This window comes from Mustela putorius, unplaced genomic scaffold, assembly GCF_011764305.1.
Source record: "Mustela putorius furo isolate JIRA1106 unplaced genomic scaffold, ASM1176430v1.1 tig00000198_pilon_pilon_pilon, whole genome shotgun sequence".
Taxonomy (NCBI): Eukaryota; Metazoa; Chordata; class Mammalia; order Carnivora; family Mustelidae; genus Mustela; species Mustela putorius.
This window is the reverse complement of record NW_025421311.1, coordinates 776,048-792,505: the sequence shown is the minus strand read 5'-3', so window position 1 is coordinate 792,505 and position 16,458 is coordinate 776,048. Positions and strand designations below refer to the sequence as shown.

Below are 16,458 nucleotides of genomic sequence, written 5' to 3'. Positions count from 1 at the left end.
TTTCCATTTCATTAAGAACTTTTTCTGAGGTTCTTGTGGTTTACTTTGGACTGTGTTCCTATTTCTTCATTACCTGTTAGCTCACACAGATGAAGCAGGTGTCTCTCATCTTGAAGGGGTGGCTTCAGGTAGCAGATGAACCTTACCACTCAGTCCTACCCTGGCTCGTCTTTCAGAACTTTGCGATCATGAAGCGTCCTTTTATTTCTCATGGCTCCTAGGAGCCGAGGCTGCGCCAAGCCCGTCCGTGGGCGCGCAGTCCCAGAACCGAGGCTCAGGCGGATCGTAAGCCACACACTCAGGCGGCAGCCCTGGAAGCAGCCGGACACACGGGGACTGACGCGCACGTCCTGCTGGGCACCAGCCAGGTGAGCTGGAGGCGTCCGCTGCGCAGCGCTTTAAAACATGCAGCGGCCAGGCAAGTGTTCAAGCTCCTTTCCATGAGACGCCAGTGACCTGGAGGGAGGCTGGCAGAGCGTGAAGGTGCCTCAGCCCGAGGGAATGGGCGTCCTTCACGGGAGGACGAGGCGTGTTTCAGTCTGCCGTGTATCCCGTGCCCTGGCGAGGCATTTGGCCTGGAGCTGCCTTCCCAGGCGTTACAGTCCGTGGGACCCAGGAACGCAGACCCCGGCCACCAGAGCCAGGCCAGCAAGGAGGGTGGGCCGCGGGCTCTTGTCCTGGAGATACGGGGGGCTGGAGTGAGGCAGAGGGCGAGACCATCTCTGCCCAAGAGAGGACCCATCGGCCCCCCGATGTGTGTGGAAGTGCATGCCTGCCATTTGGGCCGACACCGGCAGATGAGCAGGGGAGCCTCTTTGACATCGAGTCTGGGCATCTGTCAATCGGCTGCCTCCGTGCTTGTCCCTGGGCGAGCGACACTGAGTAAGCGAACCCCTTAAAGGTGTCTGGGGGTGTGGTGGGCCTGAGCCCTGCTGGTTTTCAAGGCCAGAGCGCCTCTGGGCTCAGCTCCCTGGGCAGGTGTGCAGGGTGGGGCACCCGATGTGTGGTTCGGGGAGAGGGTTGCGAGTTCTCTTGTGATGGGGTGCACTGTGCCAGGCGGGGAGGGGAGGCGCAGCAAGCTCGGGTCTCAGCCTCTCCCCCCCTCCCCCGCCCCGTGCCCTGCAGCTCGTCTCTGCTCCACATGGAGGAGCTGCTTACCTAGTTGTGGGGATTTTCCAGAGGAAGTTGTTCTGTGGGTCCGTGAGGATTTGGTGTACGTGGGAGGAGGTGACGGGCTCTGCTGGAGCCGGAACCTCTGCCTGTTCCCCGCTCGGTTACTGGCTGGTGGTAACCTCTGTGCTTCCACTGTCCGCACCGGTCAAGTTCGGGTCTCCTGTGAACGCGCAGCTCCGGGCTGCTTTCTTCCCTCTCATCTGCATCTTGGCGGCGGCCGTTCTGTGCGTTTCCCATGCAGTCGGCGTGCTGCCTGGGCTGGGCCTTGAACGGAGCAGAGCTTCACGAGGCTGAGGGAGCACCATGGGCCCAGGAAGGAGCAGGAGCGAAGCACAGAGATGGGAGCCCGCGAGGGGAAGGCGCGGAGGGTCCTGCTGGGGAGCCGGGACCTGCCCTCTGGTCGCTGGACGGGTCCAGCGAGTCCCACTGGCCTGTGTGCAGTTCAGTGAAAATGCAGCAGGAGTTCATGCAGTTGGTAACCTGCTACATCTGTTGAAAAGTAAAGCAAGATACAATAATTTGGGGGGGCGCGTAGGTGGCTCAGTCGGTTAAGCTTCTGACTTGATTTCAGCTCAGGTCCTGGGATCGAGTCTTGCGACAGGCTCCACGTGGAGCAGGACGTCTGCTTGGGATTCTGTCCCTCCTTCCCCTTCTGTCCCTCCCCCCCACATTGGTCTCTCGCTCTCTCAACAGTATGCATTAATTTTTATTAAATAATACAACGAAGAGGTCCAAAAAATGGAAAGCAGACATTTGATGAGAAGGGAGATGAAAGTGGAACAACGCAAGTGCGCCGTTCACGCAGAGCCTGGACCGCGCGCTCCTAGCATCCTCTGTGCGTGTGCGGGCCGGGGGCCAGGAGTGCGTTCTGGGCCACGCACGGTGAGAAGCGCCAGGATGAGGCGTTTTGAGCAGCAGGAGACGGAAATGACCGTTCTTGCCGATGCCCTTGTCACTGTGATCCGTGCCCTTTCTGTCCTTAGCGGGGGCGACATGTGTGCAAACAGCAGCATGGGCACGGCCTCGGGCAAGAGCAGGGACGCGGGGCTCCGAGCCCTGCTCAGCTGTGTCCCACACGGCACTGGGGCAAACAGACCATCCCAGGTACCCGAGACCTTAGTTTTTTTTTTTTTTTCCACTTTTTAAAAAATATTTTTATTTATTTAAGTTCAATTAGCCAACATATAGCACATCATTAGTTTTTGAGACTAGTATTCAGTGATTCATTAGTTGCGTGTAACCCCTAGTGCTCAGCACATCACCCACCGCCCTTAATCCCATCACCCAGTTACTCCATCTCTCCGCCTTCTCCCTCCAGCAACCCTGTTTGTCTCCGAGACCTTATTCACACACTTAAGTTTCTGTGTTAATGGATACAGCTGGTTTCCCTTCTGGAATTTCAATTTTGAACGTAGGAACTGAGCAGCCTCAGACACATTGCGGCGCTGACCGCAGTCGCCGGGCTGCGTGACCCGCACCCACGCCTCGCTCTGACACCCCAGCACCGTGCAGGGCCTCCCAGGAGGGATGGGGAGGGGCACTCGTACCCCAGGCGAGCGCGTCACTTTCGTGGGCCTGAGCATTGACCTCGGTGGGAGCTTCCTGATCGGTTCACGCGTCCACACGTCGGAGGCGGTTTTATACACTTGCCTGCCTGTTTTCTCCGTGTGTGGGAATGGTGAGCTTGTTTCTCTAACGCACTCGGGTTTTCATTATTTGGGTAAACCTACCACAGCTCCTGCTGTTACCCCCGTGCCTCTGTCCAGTATCTCTGAAGAACGTCTCCCTGCAGAGTGGGGGCCCGGGCGTGTGTGTGTTAGTGTGAATGTGTGCACGCTGCATCCAAAAGCAGCCCATGTTGCTTCACTGTGCACAGATCGTTCTGAAGATGCCGTGTCCACACCACACGGCTTCCGTGTTCTGTCCCACCGCAGCGGCGCACGCACAAGTGTGAAAGAGGGAAGGTTGCCGATGTGAAGCGCCGTCTCTCTAGAGCGAGCATCTGGATTCAGGCTTTGCCGCTTGTGTCCGCTCCGCGCAGTAACTACAGCACTGACATAGTCTTTTGGCCTTTTGAAAAAACTAGATAACTCTCTGTGGTGACACCACACAGTAGGGACCCGAAGCTAAGAAAACATATTAGAAACCTGAAGAGTAAAAGCTGAGACAAATAAGCAGCCGTACAGCTCAAGTCCAGGGCTGGAGGCGCCCGTGGCTCCTCCACGGAGGACCTGGAGGCTCCTCCTCCGGCCACAGAGGGGTAGGCCGTGGTGCTACAGGGAAGGTACCGTGGGAAGCGAGCTGGCTTTTGGGCACGGCCTCGCTCCAACGTACACACAGGGCCAAGAGGAAGCCGTTTTCCAAATGGGAAACGAGGAATTTTCTTAGGTATTTCGGGGAGTAGTGACAGGCGCCTTTGCATGAAAACCTGTACGTCAGGTTCAGGTGTTTGGAGTCGTGAAGCCTCCAGAGACTGAGGGAGATTTCCAAGGAGCCGCACTGGCACCAGCCGGTGACCTCCCGGCGCACGGCGGGAAGTAGCCCTGACCTTCCCCACCACAGCCCGTGCAGGGGCTTAACGCGCAGCTCACGCTCGCTTGCCCAAAGCACCAGGGAAGGAGGTGGTGCAGAATCAGCGCCATGAACACCCTTCCTCCGTCCATCCACCCGCTTGCTGAACACCCTTCCTCCGTCCGTCTGTCCGCCCGCTTGCTGAACACCCTTCCTCCGTCCGTCGGTCCGCTTGCTGAACACCCTTCCTCCGTCCGTCGGTCCATTTGCTGAACACCCTTCCTCCGTCCATCCGTCCGCCCGCTTGCCTGCTACTTGTGGCAGGACAGCGGGAAGAGGTGGTGACAGATGGTTACGGCACAGGCCTTACCCTGCAGGGACGCAGTCCTCTGTATTATTTCCAGTCTCCGAGCTCCCAGCTTCAAGGCAGCACAGGCTGGGACCCCGCAGGGTCTCTTCCCACCTGTGACACTGGGCCGTTGCACCTGTGGCTTCAGGAGGCAGAGGTGGGGGGCTCGGCATCTCCGTGCAGCTGGGTCCCCCACAATGTGGGTCCCGATTCCCTAAGCCTCTGCACCACAGCTAACATCTTACCATCGTCTTGCAGAAAATGTCACCACTGTGACCTCCAACCACACGAGCCAGCCCACCAGCACCTTGAGACCGTCGACAACGCCACGGTCTTCAGTTGCCAAGACAGAGGCGGTCACGGCCTTGACATCCACAGCAACAGCTCGAATCACCACACCTGTGGACTCCAACAGGACTCACACCAGCTTGGTTTCCCAGAACACAACCCAGACAACGCCAACCTCAGTGACCGCCCCAGCCCACAACAATTCGGTCACGTCCATTTCTTCCTCCGTGACACGTACGTATCAAAGCTGCCCCCGGCCCCCGTGTCTGCGGAGCATGGTGGTCCCGTGCCGTGTTCCTGTCATCCGCCCTCCTGCGAAGCGTGAGCGCGGACAGGGCTGTCCTGTTGCACACGCCGGAGGCATCAGTCCTGCTGGGCCTAGCCCAGTGGATGAGACGTTTCCGACTTCACCAGGCTGTATGACGACAGTGGGGGGGAGGGGACACATCCTAACAGGGAACGGTCATTATGTGACTTGAAAACATGTCCTGCCTGGGCCTCCGGGTCCCTCGATACAGACCAGAAGCAGGTAGCAGCGGCGCCGGGCTCTCCGGTCCCGCCACGGTTCCCGTGCTTCCAGCTCAGCTCCGCCGTCAGGCCCTCCAGGTCATCCCGGGGCAATCCCTGCGGTCAGCCGGCACTGTTTATGAAAATGCCTGGGAAACCATGAATGCAGAACCTAACTGTGACCTTCACGGACGCAGAGTGTGGCCGTGCCAAGCAGCTCGTGACGCCTCGAGCTCTCTGGCCTCCACTCGGCAGCGTTCTCGCTAGTCCACGTTCTCAAGTTGGTTGCTCTGTCTCAAGGGCCTTTGGGGTGATAAAGCCAAAATAGTCAAGTCCCCAGTTTATGCAGAAGGAGTTCTGGTCAGAACCACGAAGACTGGATCCAGCCGCAGGATCCCCGCTGTGGTGTCCGTGGTTCAGGCAGACTCTTACGGGCACCAATAAGGAACCCAGTCCCCCCCCCCCCCCGGGGTTGCGGTGGAAGGTCGGGGTCCAAGAGCACAAAAACCCTCAGATGCAGGGACGGGCAGGGGCCGGGAGATGCTGCATCGGCTGGAAGCACCCGGAGCCCAGCGGTCACCCAGCGCAGAGTGGGCTTTCGGCTTCTCTTAGAAGTTCACCGTGGCAGTTTATTTTAACAGGGTTGTTTAAAAGCTACTAAAGCCTGTCTTTTGTTTTCTTCTAGTCACACCAACTATTAATTCTACCGGAAACCCAGGATCAAAATTCGACATTGGCAGCTTCCTGGGCGGTATCGTGTTGACGCTGGGAGTCCTGTCGCTTCTCTATGTCGGATGCAGGACGTACTATTCGAGACGAGGCATTCGCTACAGAACCATGTGAGTCTGGGTCAGAACTTGTTTCTCTATTTCCTTAAATACCACAGCCAAATGCTAGAGCAGGGCCCAGGGCTAGGAATCACATTCCAATTAACCCTGTGCCCAAAGGTCATTGGCGACGTGCACATTATAAACGGACGCCCATTCCCTTGCCGAGGAAGAAGTACTCAAACCCCTCGTCCCTCGGGCCTGCAGGCATCGGACCGGCTGTGTGGGGCACTTCCGCGGCACGGAGGCACGGCCCCGCTAGAAACAGGGTTTGAAAGAAATCCTAACAGTGTCATTTTCTCTGTTAACTCGGGATAGTGAGTGAGCGGATGTCACCTGACCAGCAAGGCCTCCTCGGGGGACGTCAAGTGCCCCTTCTGTAGGCCTGGAGCTGTGGGGGGGTCACCTCCTCGCTACTCTAGTTCTCTGAAGTCCTTTCTGGGCTGATTCTTACTGGGGTGCGGGAACTGATCGTTAGCACAGACCCCCAAGGACACACACGCGTCCCGCACAGTCTCTGCGCTTCTGCTGGGTGTGGAGCTGACGAGACAGACACACACAACGGGTCACCTGATGCCAGGTGCCCTGAGGCCTGGAGCCACGGGCACGCATCTTGAGTTCCCAGGACACAGGAGAGCATGAAAGGGCCTCCCAGGTTGACCACTGAACCAAGAGACACGAGGCTTTGGCAAAGTTGGGGTGTTTTGCCTGCACATCTGGAACTCTAGATCACCCCAGGGAGGAAACAGACTGGACTCAGCGTGTTGGATACCTCTGTTTCTATAAGAATTTATCTCGTGCTTTTGGTGTATTTCCCCAGTTAAAACAGAAGGTACATTCTGAGTAAATCCAGTGCCACAAGTGTTTTCCAGTGCTGCTGTTTATTGACGGAGGGGAGGCTACAGAGCACTAAAGCGGCTGAACCAGGTCCCTTCAGCTTCTCTGAGCTCCGTTCCTGCCTGGGGGGCCCCTGCAGCACGCGTGCTCCCCACGCACCCTGCCCTGCAGGCCCCGGGAAGAATGCAGATGGGGCAGACACACTGCTCTGAAGCTCGGGTGCGCGCTAGTCTGGGGGGTGCAAAGGAAGGTGCGGCTCCGAAGCTGGGAGGTTCCAGGCACGGCAGCGTCTTCTGTCCCAGGCGGGGGCGGCGCTAAGCCTTGGGTGCTGGGCCCGCAGAGAGCAGCGCTCACCTGGGCCGTCCCGCGGGTCCTCGGCCGGCTGCCTGCATGAGATACAGGGTCGCTCGCACCGCACCTCTCACGGAGGAAATGTTCAAGGGCTTGTGGGTGCTTGGCTGGGAAGCGCAGAGCAGAGGCCAAGAGGAAGTGCGCCCAGCTCCTCCGGTTGTGTGGTGGGCGTGATACGTAAGCAAGGTTTTTCTGTAAAGGCCAGTGTTGATCCCAGAGCTTGAAATTATTAATCTGAAAATACAAAATGGTTTCAACTTCTCATGTCTTACAGTGACGAACACGACGCCATCATTTAAGGAAAGGCAAGGACCCACGGCAAGAAGATTGGGAACAGCCCTCACTTGTGGCGATGGCCACGCATCTGCTATACACCATATTGTGAAAAGGGTCTGGGTTTCTACATGTGTGTCTGAAACAGGTAGTTAACGTTGACTAATAGAGACAAGTCCTCCCCTTCAGCGTAGCCCTGGTCACCCTAAGGTGTGACTAACGACCTCCTCCCCAAAGGGCACCCACCCCCTTCAGGCCTTGGGATTTTTACACTGACGCCACGGAGCAAACACAGGGAAGCCGCAGCTCTTCCAGCTCAGTACTCGGGTTTTGAAACCAACGGCGCCCCCACTCAAAACTAGACGCATCGACAGCCCTCGGCCCCGCCAGGGAGCCCATTCCTCCTGCGGCCTCCTCTGGGCTCCAGGTGGTTGGTGTAGGTCAGGGGAATTGCAGTGTTGACCAAGGGTTTAAAGCTGCTGTGAGAACAGTGGCCTTGCTGGAAACTGCACAGCTGCTTCCTGGAGCGGGACCCTGTAATGCAGTGGCAAACCACCCCCCAACGGCTCACGGCTGTGTTACCACCCCAGGAGGGCGCCCCTCCCCTACAGCAGGATGATGCTGCATTCTTGTGCACTGCTGATTTTACTCCGATTTGGGGAAATTAGTATACTAAAAAAAACCTTTGTACTGGGATTAGTCTTCAGTTTTTAAAAACAGAAACTTACGAGTCCTGAGGCCCCTCATCTCCCGTGGAGGGCACCCAGCTCTGTGCTGCTGACAACAGTGTCCATCCACGGAGGTCCAAGGGTTCGGCTTTATGGTTTAGATTACAGCAGCGAAAACTCAGGGTCAAGTCTGACAAAAAGAAAGAAAAGAAAAAGTATTTAGTCCACCTAAGTGACCACCCAGGCTAGGCTGTACTTCATTAAAATGGCATTTCTGTTTCTGCTAATTCAGAAATAGCTTAGATGTCCAAATGACCCTGCGTCTACACCGAACAGGGTTTAAATGTAACTTGGGACCAGCTTTTGGCTTTCAGAGAATACCATGAATTTCATATGAAAGCGCCATTTCTACTCTGCATCATGGTCCATGGACGTGAGGACCAGGGGACAGGGCGGGTCTGCGAGACACACACTGCGGCAGGAAGCCACAGAAGCACGGGGCAGCCCCGGCTGCAGAGAGGGGGGCTGTGGTCGTGACCTGACAGCGCCGCCAGCTCTCGCTGTGAAATCCACTCATGCTTCGAGTACATGCTTTCGTCTGGAGTCCCACAAGGGCCTTTCCAGGTGTCCGTTTCCTGCGTGCTTCCCACTTCAGGGCTTGGGGTTTGTCAGAACCTGGAAGCCGGGCCTGACTCTGCCTGTTAGAAGAAATGCCGTTAAATGCCTTTCCAGCTGCCTTTGGGTCTAAAAACTGTCTTCTGTGTCAGGAAGCTGGAGCACGGCTCCCTCCAGCCCCCGTGCGGAAACGGGGAGTTGGAGGCAGCACCACGGCTCCCATGTGGCCCCCACGTTCTAAGCCTAAATTCCTGTCCTCAGTGTGTTTGCTTCCGCAGATGTGCACTTCTGTTTGCTTCCTTGAGAATGTATCCACTCGACGAGCTGGTAGAATCCAATCTGGACTTTGGGTATTTCAAACCATGAGCATTTCCCCCACAGATAAGAGCTGGCAATATATCAGTAGGCATTTTGTATTTTTCAGGAGACAAACTTAAAGCAGTTTCTTTTTCTCTTTTTATCGTAATAACCAACTTTTGGTATTTCACTGTTACTGAGATCTATTTTTAGAATAAAATTTTGTTCTTCATTTAAGAGCTTTTTGTGTGTGGTTTTGCTTCGTTTCCTCAAACTCCAGAGAAATGAAAAGCCCCAAGTAAAGAGGCCTCACTGTAGGGGTCCAGCGACACAGAAGTGTCAGCAGGCTCACCTGAAACCCTGGGAGCAGCACAAATTGCGTCAGGGCCACCCCAGACTCCCGGAACCCCAACATTTGACAAGCCGGGCTCAGGACGCTCTGTTCACGCTGCTTCCTGCTTCTGCTGGGAAGAATTAGAAGAACAGGTACGTTCATGTGAGAAACCTCCACCAGCGACACATCCCTCAATGTACAGACCCGCACACAGGACGGAGGGTGGCCTTGACCGCTAGGAACCAGAGACTGAAGTGGGGGGCTTGCAACAAGCAGCACTTGGTCTGGAGAGGGCAGAGGATGTCCCACCTGCAGAAGCAGGGCCGCGGAGGGAGGCTGTCTCCACTGGGACCCACTGCAGCTCCGCCTTGTTCCCAGCCTCAGGAGAACCTGACCTGCACCGGAGCCGGGGCTGAGCCGGTCTGGCGGTCACAGCCCAGCCACAGCGGAGACCAAGTCCACGAGAAACAGATTCAACAGACCAGTGAGGAGTAAAAGTCCTCTCTCGGCCCAGCGTGGGGCTGAACTCATGATGTTCTGAGATCAGGAGTCACAGGCTCTACTGACGCAGACAGTGGGGGACCTCCCCCACCTGAAACTCATTTTAAAAAGCCAGCATTGGGGCGCCTGGGTGGCTCAGTGGGTTAAGCCTCTGCCTTTGGCTCATGATCTCAGGGTCCTGGGATCGAGCCCTGCATCAGCCTCTCTGCTCAGCAGGGAACCTCCTTCCCTGCCCCCCGCCTGCCTCTTTGCCCACTTATGATCTCTGTCAAATAAATAAAATCTTAAAAAACAAAACAAAACAGCATTACCATAATACCGAAGCCAGAAAGGGAGAAACCAGAGGGGCACCTGGGTGGCTCAGTGGGTTAAAAGCCTCTGCCTTCAGCTCAGGTCATGATCCCAAACTCCTGGGATTGAGACCCGCATTGGGCTCTCTGCTCAGCAGGAAGCCTGCTTTCCTCTCTCCCTCTCTCTGCCTACTTGTGATCTCTCTGTCAAATAAAATCTTGAAAAAAAAAAAAAAAAAAAGAGAAACCAGAAAACTTGAAGGTAAATCCCCCAAATACAAATGCCAGCATTTTTTCCTACTGACAGAAGCCAGCCCATGCACAGGCTCACTTACCAGACTCCTCGGGGATCCGTCCCTGGGATGCAGGGATGGTCTGGGGCGCAGATGAATCCGTGGTACACAGCACTAACGGACTGCGATCATTCCGTCCTGGTTCTTGGAGACACAAAAGCATCTGACAAAATTCAACATGTGTTCATGATAAAACCTTAGGGGAGCGGTGTCATTCCATAGAGTGATGTCCCTGTAGGACAGGCCTCCAGCGGCCCTCAGAATCTGCAGATCAGGGTCCCAAGGGAGGTGGAGTGACCACGACCACACACCAGAAGTCCAAGTGTGGCAGTCTCTCGGCACACAACATGTTTCATAAACAGAAAATCCCAAAGACTCCACCAAAACCTGGTAGAGCGGATGCATAAACTCAATGAAGCTGAGGACACAAAATCACCATTCCAAGAACAGCGACATTTCTACACACAGACAACAAAAGTATCTGAAAAATAAAGATCCCATTTACAACAGCATCAGAAACAAAATACTCAGGGTTATATGTCAATGTTGAAGAGCTCTACCCTGAAAACCACCAGACACTGGTGAGAGATGCCGAAAATATTAAAGAGAGCGAAGGCATCCTGTGTTCATGGACTGGTCCGTTTACACTAACAAAGCCCATAATGTATCGTCCTCTGAAAGCTGGTACCCATCCTACCTTCCCAACCTTGTTTCCCATTACTCACCTTCATTTTCCAAAAATGCCTCATGCATTTGTCTTTCTTCATATTTCCCCCTCTGCCTGGAAAGTGCTTACCAACAGCTCCGTTCTCCAGCTCTGCACACTCTAGTCCCACTTAATCCCCAATGCCCGCCTGCACACACGTGCATCAACGGAACAGAACAGAGAGCCCGGAAATGGACCCTCAGCTCTACGGTCAACTAATTTTCGACAAACCAGGAAAGAATGTCCAATGGAAAAAAGACAGTCTCTTCAACAAATGGTGCTGGGGAACACAGGACAGCCACAGGCAGAAGAATGAAACTGGACCATTTCCTTGCACCACACACGAGAATAGACTCAAAATGGATGAAAGACCTCAATGTGAGACAGGAATCCATCACGGTCCTAGAGAACACAGGCAGCAACCTCTTCGACCTCAGCCACAGCAACTTCTTCCTAGAAACTTCGCCAAAGGCAAGGGAACAAGGGCCAAAATGAACTATCGGGACTTCATCGAGGTAGAAAGCCTCTGCACAGCAAAGGAAACAGTCATGAAAACGAAAAGATAACTGAGTAGGAGAAGATATTCTCAAATGACATATCAGATAAAGGGCTAGAATCCAAAATCCGTAAAGATTTTATAAAACTCAACCCCCCCACAAAATGAATAATCCAATTAAAAAATGAGCAGAGGACATTTTCCCAAAGACGACATCCAGTTGGCCAACAGACACATGAAAAACTGCTCCACATCACCGGGCATCAGGGAAATACAAATCAAAACCACAATGAGATCCCACCTCACACCAGTCAGAATGGCTAAAATCAACAAGTCAGGAAACGACAGATGTTGGCAAAGATGCGGAGAAAGGGGAACCCTCCTCCACGGTTGGTGGGAATGCAAGCTGGTGCAGCCACTCTAGAAAAGAGCATGAAGGTTCCTCAAAAAGTTGAAAATAGAACTGCCCTATGACCCAGCAATCGCACTACTGGGCATTTACCTAAAGAATAGAAAAATACTAATTCAAAAGTGTGCACCCCAAAGTCTACAGCAGCATTTTCAACAAGATCTAAATTATGGAGAGCGCCCGGATGTCCAGCGACAGCAAAGTGGGCAGAGACGCGGTCTGTATGCACACGGTGGAGTATCCGCTGTCAAAAAGAACGAGCCCTGCAGCCGGCTGGCCGAAGCCGGAGAGTCCATCCCAGGCAAAGTCAAGTCAGAGAAAGACAAGTACCGTCTGATTTCACTCATGTGGAATTTAGGAAACAAAACACACGAGCCAAGGAAAAAAGAAAAGAAAAACTGAGAGGCAAACCAAGAAACAGACTGACCTACAGAAAACACGCTGACAGTCCCCAGAGCGGACGCGGGCCGGGGGTGTGGACGGAGGAGGGCACCGGCCGTGCTGAGCCCCGGGAGGTGTCTGGAAGAGCGGGGTCCCGGTCCTGTCCGCCAGAAGCTGATACTACATTGTGTTAACTAACGAAACAAAACCAGAATGACTGACTCCTCCTCTCCCGAACGCGACGTGAACTCCCCACAGCTCTGAACATGGAGCTCACCGCTGTCCGGACTGGCATCTGCCCGCAGAGCCTGCGTATCCCGCGCCCCCACAGTGGCACTCAGGGGCTTTCGTTCAGGCGCTGCTCCCCACGCGACAACGCATATTCCTGGCACCCCGTCCCCTGCAAGCCCGTCACTCCTCTCCGTGGCTGCCCTCGTGCCTTCTCACCTTCAGTCTCTATACAACACCCCCAGTCCCTCCGCAGCAGGCTAGAGCATGGGTGAGCCCAGCAATCACGACGCCTGCAAACGAAGAGCGTCATGGAGAGCTGGAATTCCGCTGGGGACACGGCCGTGCGCGGGGTCCAACAAGTGCCACACAGGTTCTGTGCCCGGTGAGGACAGAGAAAGCTTTAGTCTCCGTGAAACTCTGCAGCTGCTGTCATGAGTTTTCAGAGAAAACCCTACGGACTTGGAAGTGCAGAGCTCCGAGGCCTACTGTCCAGGCACAGAGCATGCGGAGCGACACACACGCACCATGCGTGGTCAGCCAGCGGTGTCCCCACTGGAGAGTGCGCAGGTCCTGGCGGGGAGCCAACCCCGAGGCAGCCTCCGCATCGACCCAGGCTCCACCTTTAGGACACGACAGCAGCCCCGCCAGAGGGGAGCGCAATGGCTCCGGCGACACGGCTGGGGGACAGGACCGCTGCCCCTGCCGTGAGCGGAGCCCGCTAAGGGAGTGGGTCCCACGTGCAGACCCACGTGCCACCCTGCTTACCCTCCTGACCCACAGGAAGGGCAGACACGGGCCCTCGGAGAAAAGCTGAGGGCAGAGGGAGAAAGGGCCCGCCAGGCCTTCTGACTCCAGGGAAGCCCCAGCCCTGCTCCCCTCACACCGAGCAGCACCGCCACGTGGCTGGCAAGATGTGACCACGACGGGTTAAAAGCTCAGAGAACTCTCAGGTTGAGACCTGCCGGGCACCACCAGGAAGACGCCAGGTCCCTGCACAAATAGCAACGGTCGTGGTTCTCCCGCTTCTGCTAAGCCAATCGCATGGATCCGCCCACCAGCCAGACCGTGCCAGGCTCGTGCGGCCCAGTGAGAGACCCCGATGGCACCCAAGCTCAGGACGGATAAGGAATGAAGTCCTCACACGGACAAGAAAATGTCACCTTCATCACCGAAAAAGACTGGATGACAACAGAGGTGGAAGCCTCCGCACGCCAGATCCCAGGAGACTTTTATCCTTGGTGACGGAAATACTGGCAACCGAGGCGGCCGACGTCACCGAAGCTCAGCGCGAACGGCAGGCCCCCTCGCTCCCACACACACAGAAAGGGAAAGACGGGGTGCAACTCCCCAGTCTCCCTCCCGAAAGCACCAGGACCGCAGACGGCTGCGCCAAGCCAACTTCCGCGACGGAAAGACTGCCAGGAGGACAGCCTGCCCCCATCCCACCCGGCCCTGGGCCAGTCCTTCCGGGATTGACTTGTGAATTCACGTTACCATTCACGGACACTCGGGGCTCTGATGACACGTACGAGTCCCTGCCACCGTCGCTGATGTGCGAAGACTGCACGATCACGGCCGCCAGCCGGGTCTGCATCCAGAGGTCACGGGCGCTGGCGGCCACGGCCGCCCCACCCGGACGCTATAAACAGCAAACACTGCCCCCACGTGGCAGAGGACCAAGATGCCATCAAACTCCTTCATCAAACCGACCCCAGCGCTCTGGCTGCAGCGTTAAGGCCGGAAAGGTAAGCGCATCGAAGCGTCTCCCTCCACACCGATCGGCTATGGAGAAGCGGCAGCAGGAAAGGTGCGCGCAGCACATGCACTTAGAAGGGGGCGGACACACACGGGCACACCCAAGCAGCCATCCGCTTCTCGGCGTGTGAGCAGCACGGACTGCAGCTGCCGCCGCTGCTGAAAACCGCAGTGCGACGCGGACACAGACATCTCACGGAGGTGCCGGACCGCGGTGATGCGCACCCCAGCCGGGACTTCTGGGAACGAGCAACGCTGCATGTCAGCAGCAGAGACAGCCGCACGACTCAGTCAAGGGCGATTTTCCAATGACTAAAGCATCATGGTTCTCGATGACACGCGGGTTCAAGATCCATCCAGAAAAAAAAAGATCCATCCAGAGTGCAGTGTTCCCCAAGGAGTCTTAATCCATTTGACCCTTAAACAACACCGGTTTGATGGTCGTGGGTCTACTTAGAATGTGGATTTTTTTTTCAATGATTACATAAACGTGTAGTGTCGATACACTACAATACTGTAACTGTGTTTTATGGGGTTTTTTTTTTTAAGACTGATTTTATTTATGTGACAGAGAGCGTGAGAGCAGGAACACAAGCAAGGAGGTGGCAGAGGCAGAAGCAGACTCCCCACTGAGCAGGGAGCCCCATGCGGGGCTCGATCCCAGGACCCTGACACCATGACCTGAGCCGAAGGCAGATGCTTAATGACTGTGCCACCCACGTGCCCCTCCTTATGGTTTTTTGATTCTTTCTTGCTCTAGTATGATTTAAGAATACAGCATGTAATACATAGAACATACACAATGTACGTATTAATCAACTGTTTATGAGTAAGGCTCCAGCCAAGAGTGGACTCTTAGTAGTTAAATTTTGGGGAAGTCAGTAATTACACACAGATTTTCACCCGTACTGGGGGACTGGTGCCCGTAACCCTCGTATTGTCTGAGGGTCAGCGGTGTTAAGAGAAAACAAAAGCTCATCGAACAGTGAAAGGCATGGTGGTTGTAGGGGCTGGTGGGCAGGAAGGGATGAACAGGAGGCACAATTTTTAAACTTAAATACTTTAAGACCACTGATGACTGGAAATTCTCCTTCCTTTTGTAAATACATCCTCTGAGATGCTGACCTTTCTTCATAAACTGCAACAAAGCCAACACGTTACAGAAGATTAGAAGCAGAAGCAGACACCAGAGTCCAGGCGTCTGCCATCAGGCCAGACATCAGAGCTTTGCCAGAATGTAATCGATGCCATTCTGAATGTGAACTTTATACAGTGATTTTTCTCAGGAAGTGCTACATTACCATGTAGTGTGCGCTGCTTTTTTAAAAGGAATACTTATTTCATTCTCAAATGAAGCATGAAATACTGTGGAGATCCGCTGTGATCTCACACAGCAGCTCAACGCAGGCAGACACAGCTGCGTGAACACGAGCTCCTCCGGGCCTTCAGGAACATCTGGGGCCGTAAAGGGATTCTGAGACCAGGATGTTTGGAACCTCCTCCGCTGCATCAGGTTTTCTTCATATAGAAGGCTTCCAGAAAACAATGCCCGTCTATCTTCAAAGCTGACAGCCGGCTGTCCTTGGACTTACAGGACAGCAGCCGACAAGGGAGGGCCAGGGGGCCGGCGGGGCCGGGAGCGCCCTGCTCAGCTCTGGCGCGTGGCAGACACAGCAGGGCGCTGGCCGGGGCCCTGGCAGAGGACTGACTACAATTTCCCCCACATACGTTAAGAAGGTAAAGAAGAGCCATATATTTTTCAAACAGAAGTAAAATGACCGGAAGGTGCAGTTGAACAGGAGACGCAGAGGTGGCTCAGCCTCCCGCCCATCTGGCCCCCACAGCCGGCCCCACGCACGCATCCTGGTGCAGCCGAGGCGGGCAGAGAACCTCGCGCTCCCGCCAACCGCGCACAGCCTCCTCCTGACCAGAAGCCTTCCCGGGGACTTACCCTGCAACTTCATGTCGTCCACGCCGTATTGCCACCGTAACACTTCTCTTCCCTTTTTTTGGTATTTCTAGACCACAGCTGGCAAGTTATTTCAGATTGTCAAGAATCTCAAAAAAACGTCCAGCAAAACCTGAAAACCTGCAAAACCTGAAAACCTGCTTGCGGCAGCCCCACAGTCACGCCTGTGCTGTCCGGGGCTTGACTGCAGCCAGACCACAGCCGTATGCGCCACGTCACCGAGCCCACAGCGGCACGTGGAGCAGACGCGGCTCACACGCGTGCTCGGGCTTCAGGGACAGAAAACGCAGTCAATACGCAGAACAGAGCATCTGACATGGGCCTCCTGGTCCGACACCACAAGTACCTGCTATGACAGACGCTCCGCGTGAGAAGCAACAGAGACCAAGACCCCACT

The 16,458-nt window shown here is 55.2% G+C and overlaps 1 protein-coding gene and 1 long non-coding RNA gene across 4 annotated transcripts in view; one reads left to right on the top strand and one right to left on the bottom strand.

Moving 5' to 3' along the window:
* Positions 1-8,933, top strand: part of TMEM123 (transmembrane protein 123) — a 49,044-nt gene extending 40,111 nt beyond the window's left edge. For both annotated transcript variants that reach the window (XM_045077493.1, XM_045077494.1), the window contains 3 exons: positions 4,292-4,555; positions 5,514-5,667; positions 7,118-8,933. In XM_045077493.1, the coding sequence (XP_044933428.1) occupies positions 4,292-4,555; positions 5,514-5,667; positions 7,118-7,142 (443 nt within the window). In that variant the 3' untranslated portion in view covers positions 7,143-8,933. The remainder of the gene's footprint in view (positions 1-4,291; positions 4,556-5,513; positions 5,668-7,117) is intronic.
* On the bottom strand, positions 6,520-11,100 carry LOC123391313. Of its 2 annotated transcripts, none has more exons than XR_006605939.1 (4): positions 10,157-11,100; positions 9,049-9,160; positions 7,845-7,974; positions 6,520-7,077 (listed from the first exon to the last, which is right to left on the bottom strand). It is a non-coding gene; the product is annotated as an uncharacterized LOC123391313 (long non-coding RNA). The 2 variants fall into 2 exon arrangements; XR_006605940.1 differs by having other exon boundaries at positions 9,049-9,157.
* Between the last annotated feature and the right edge of the window lie 5,358 nt (positions 11,101-16,458).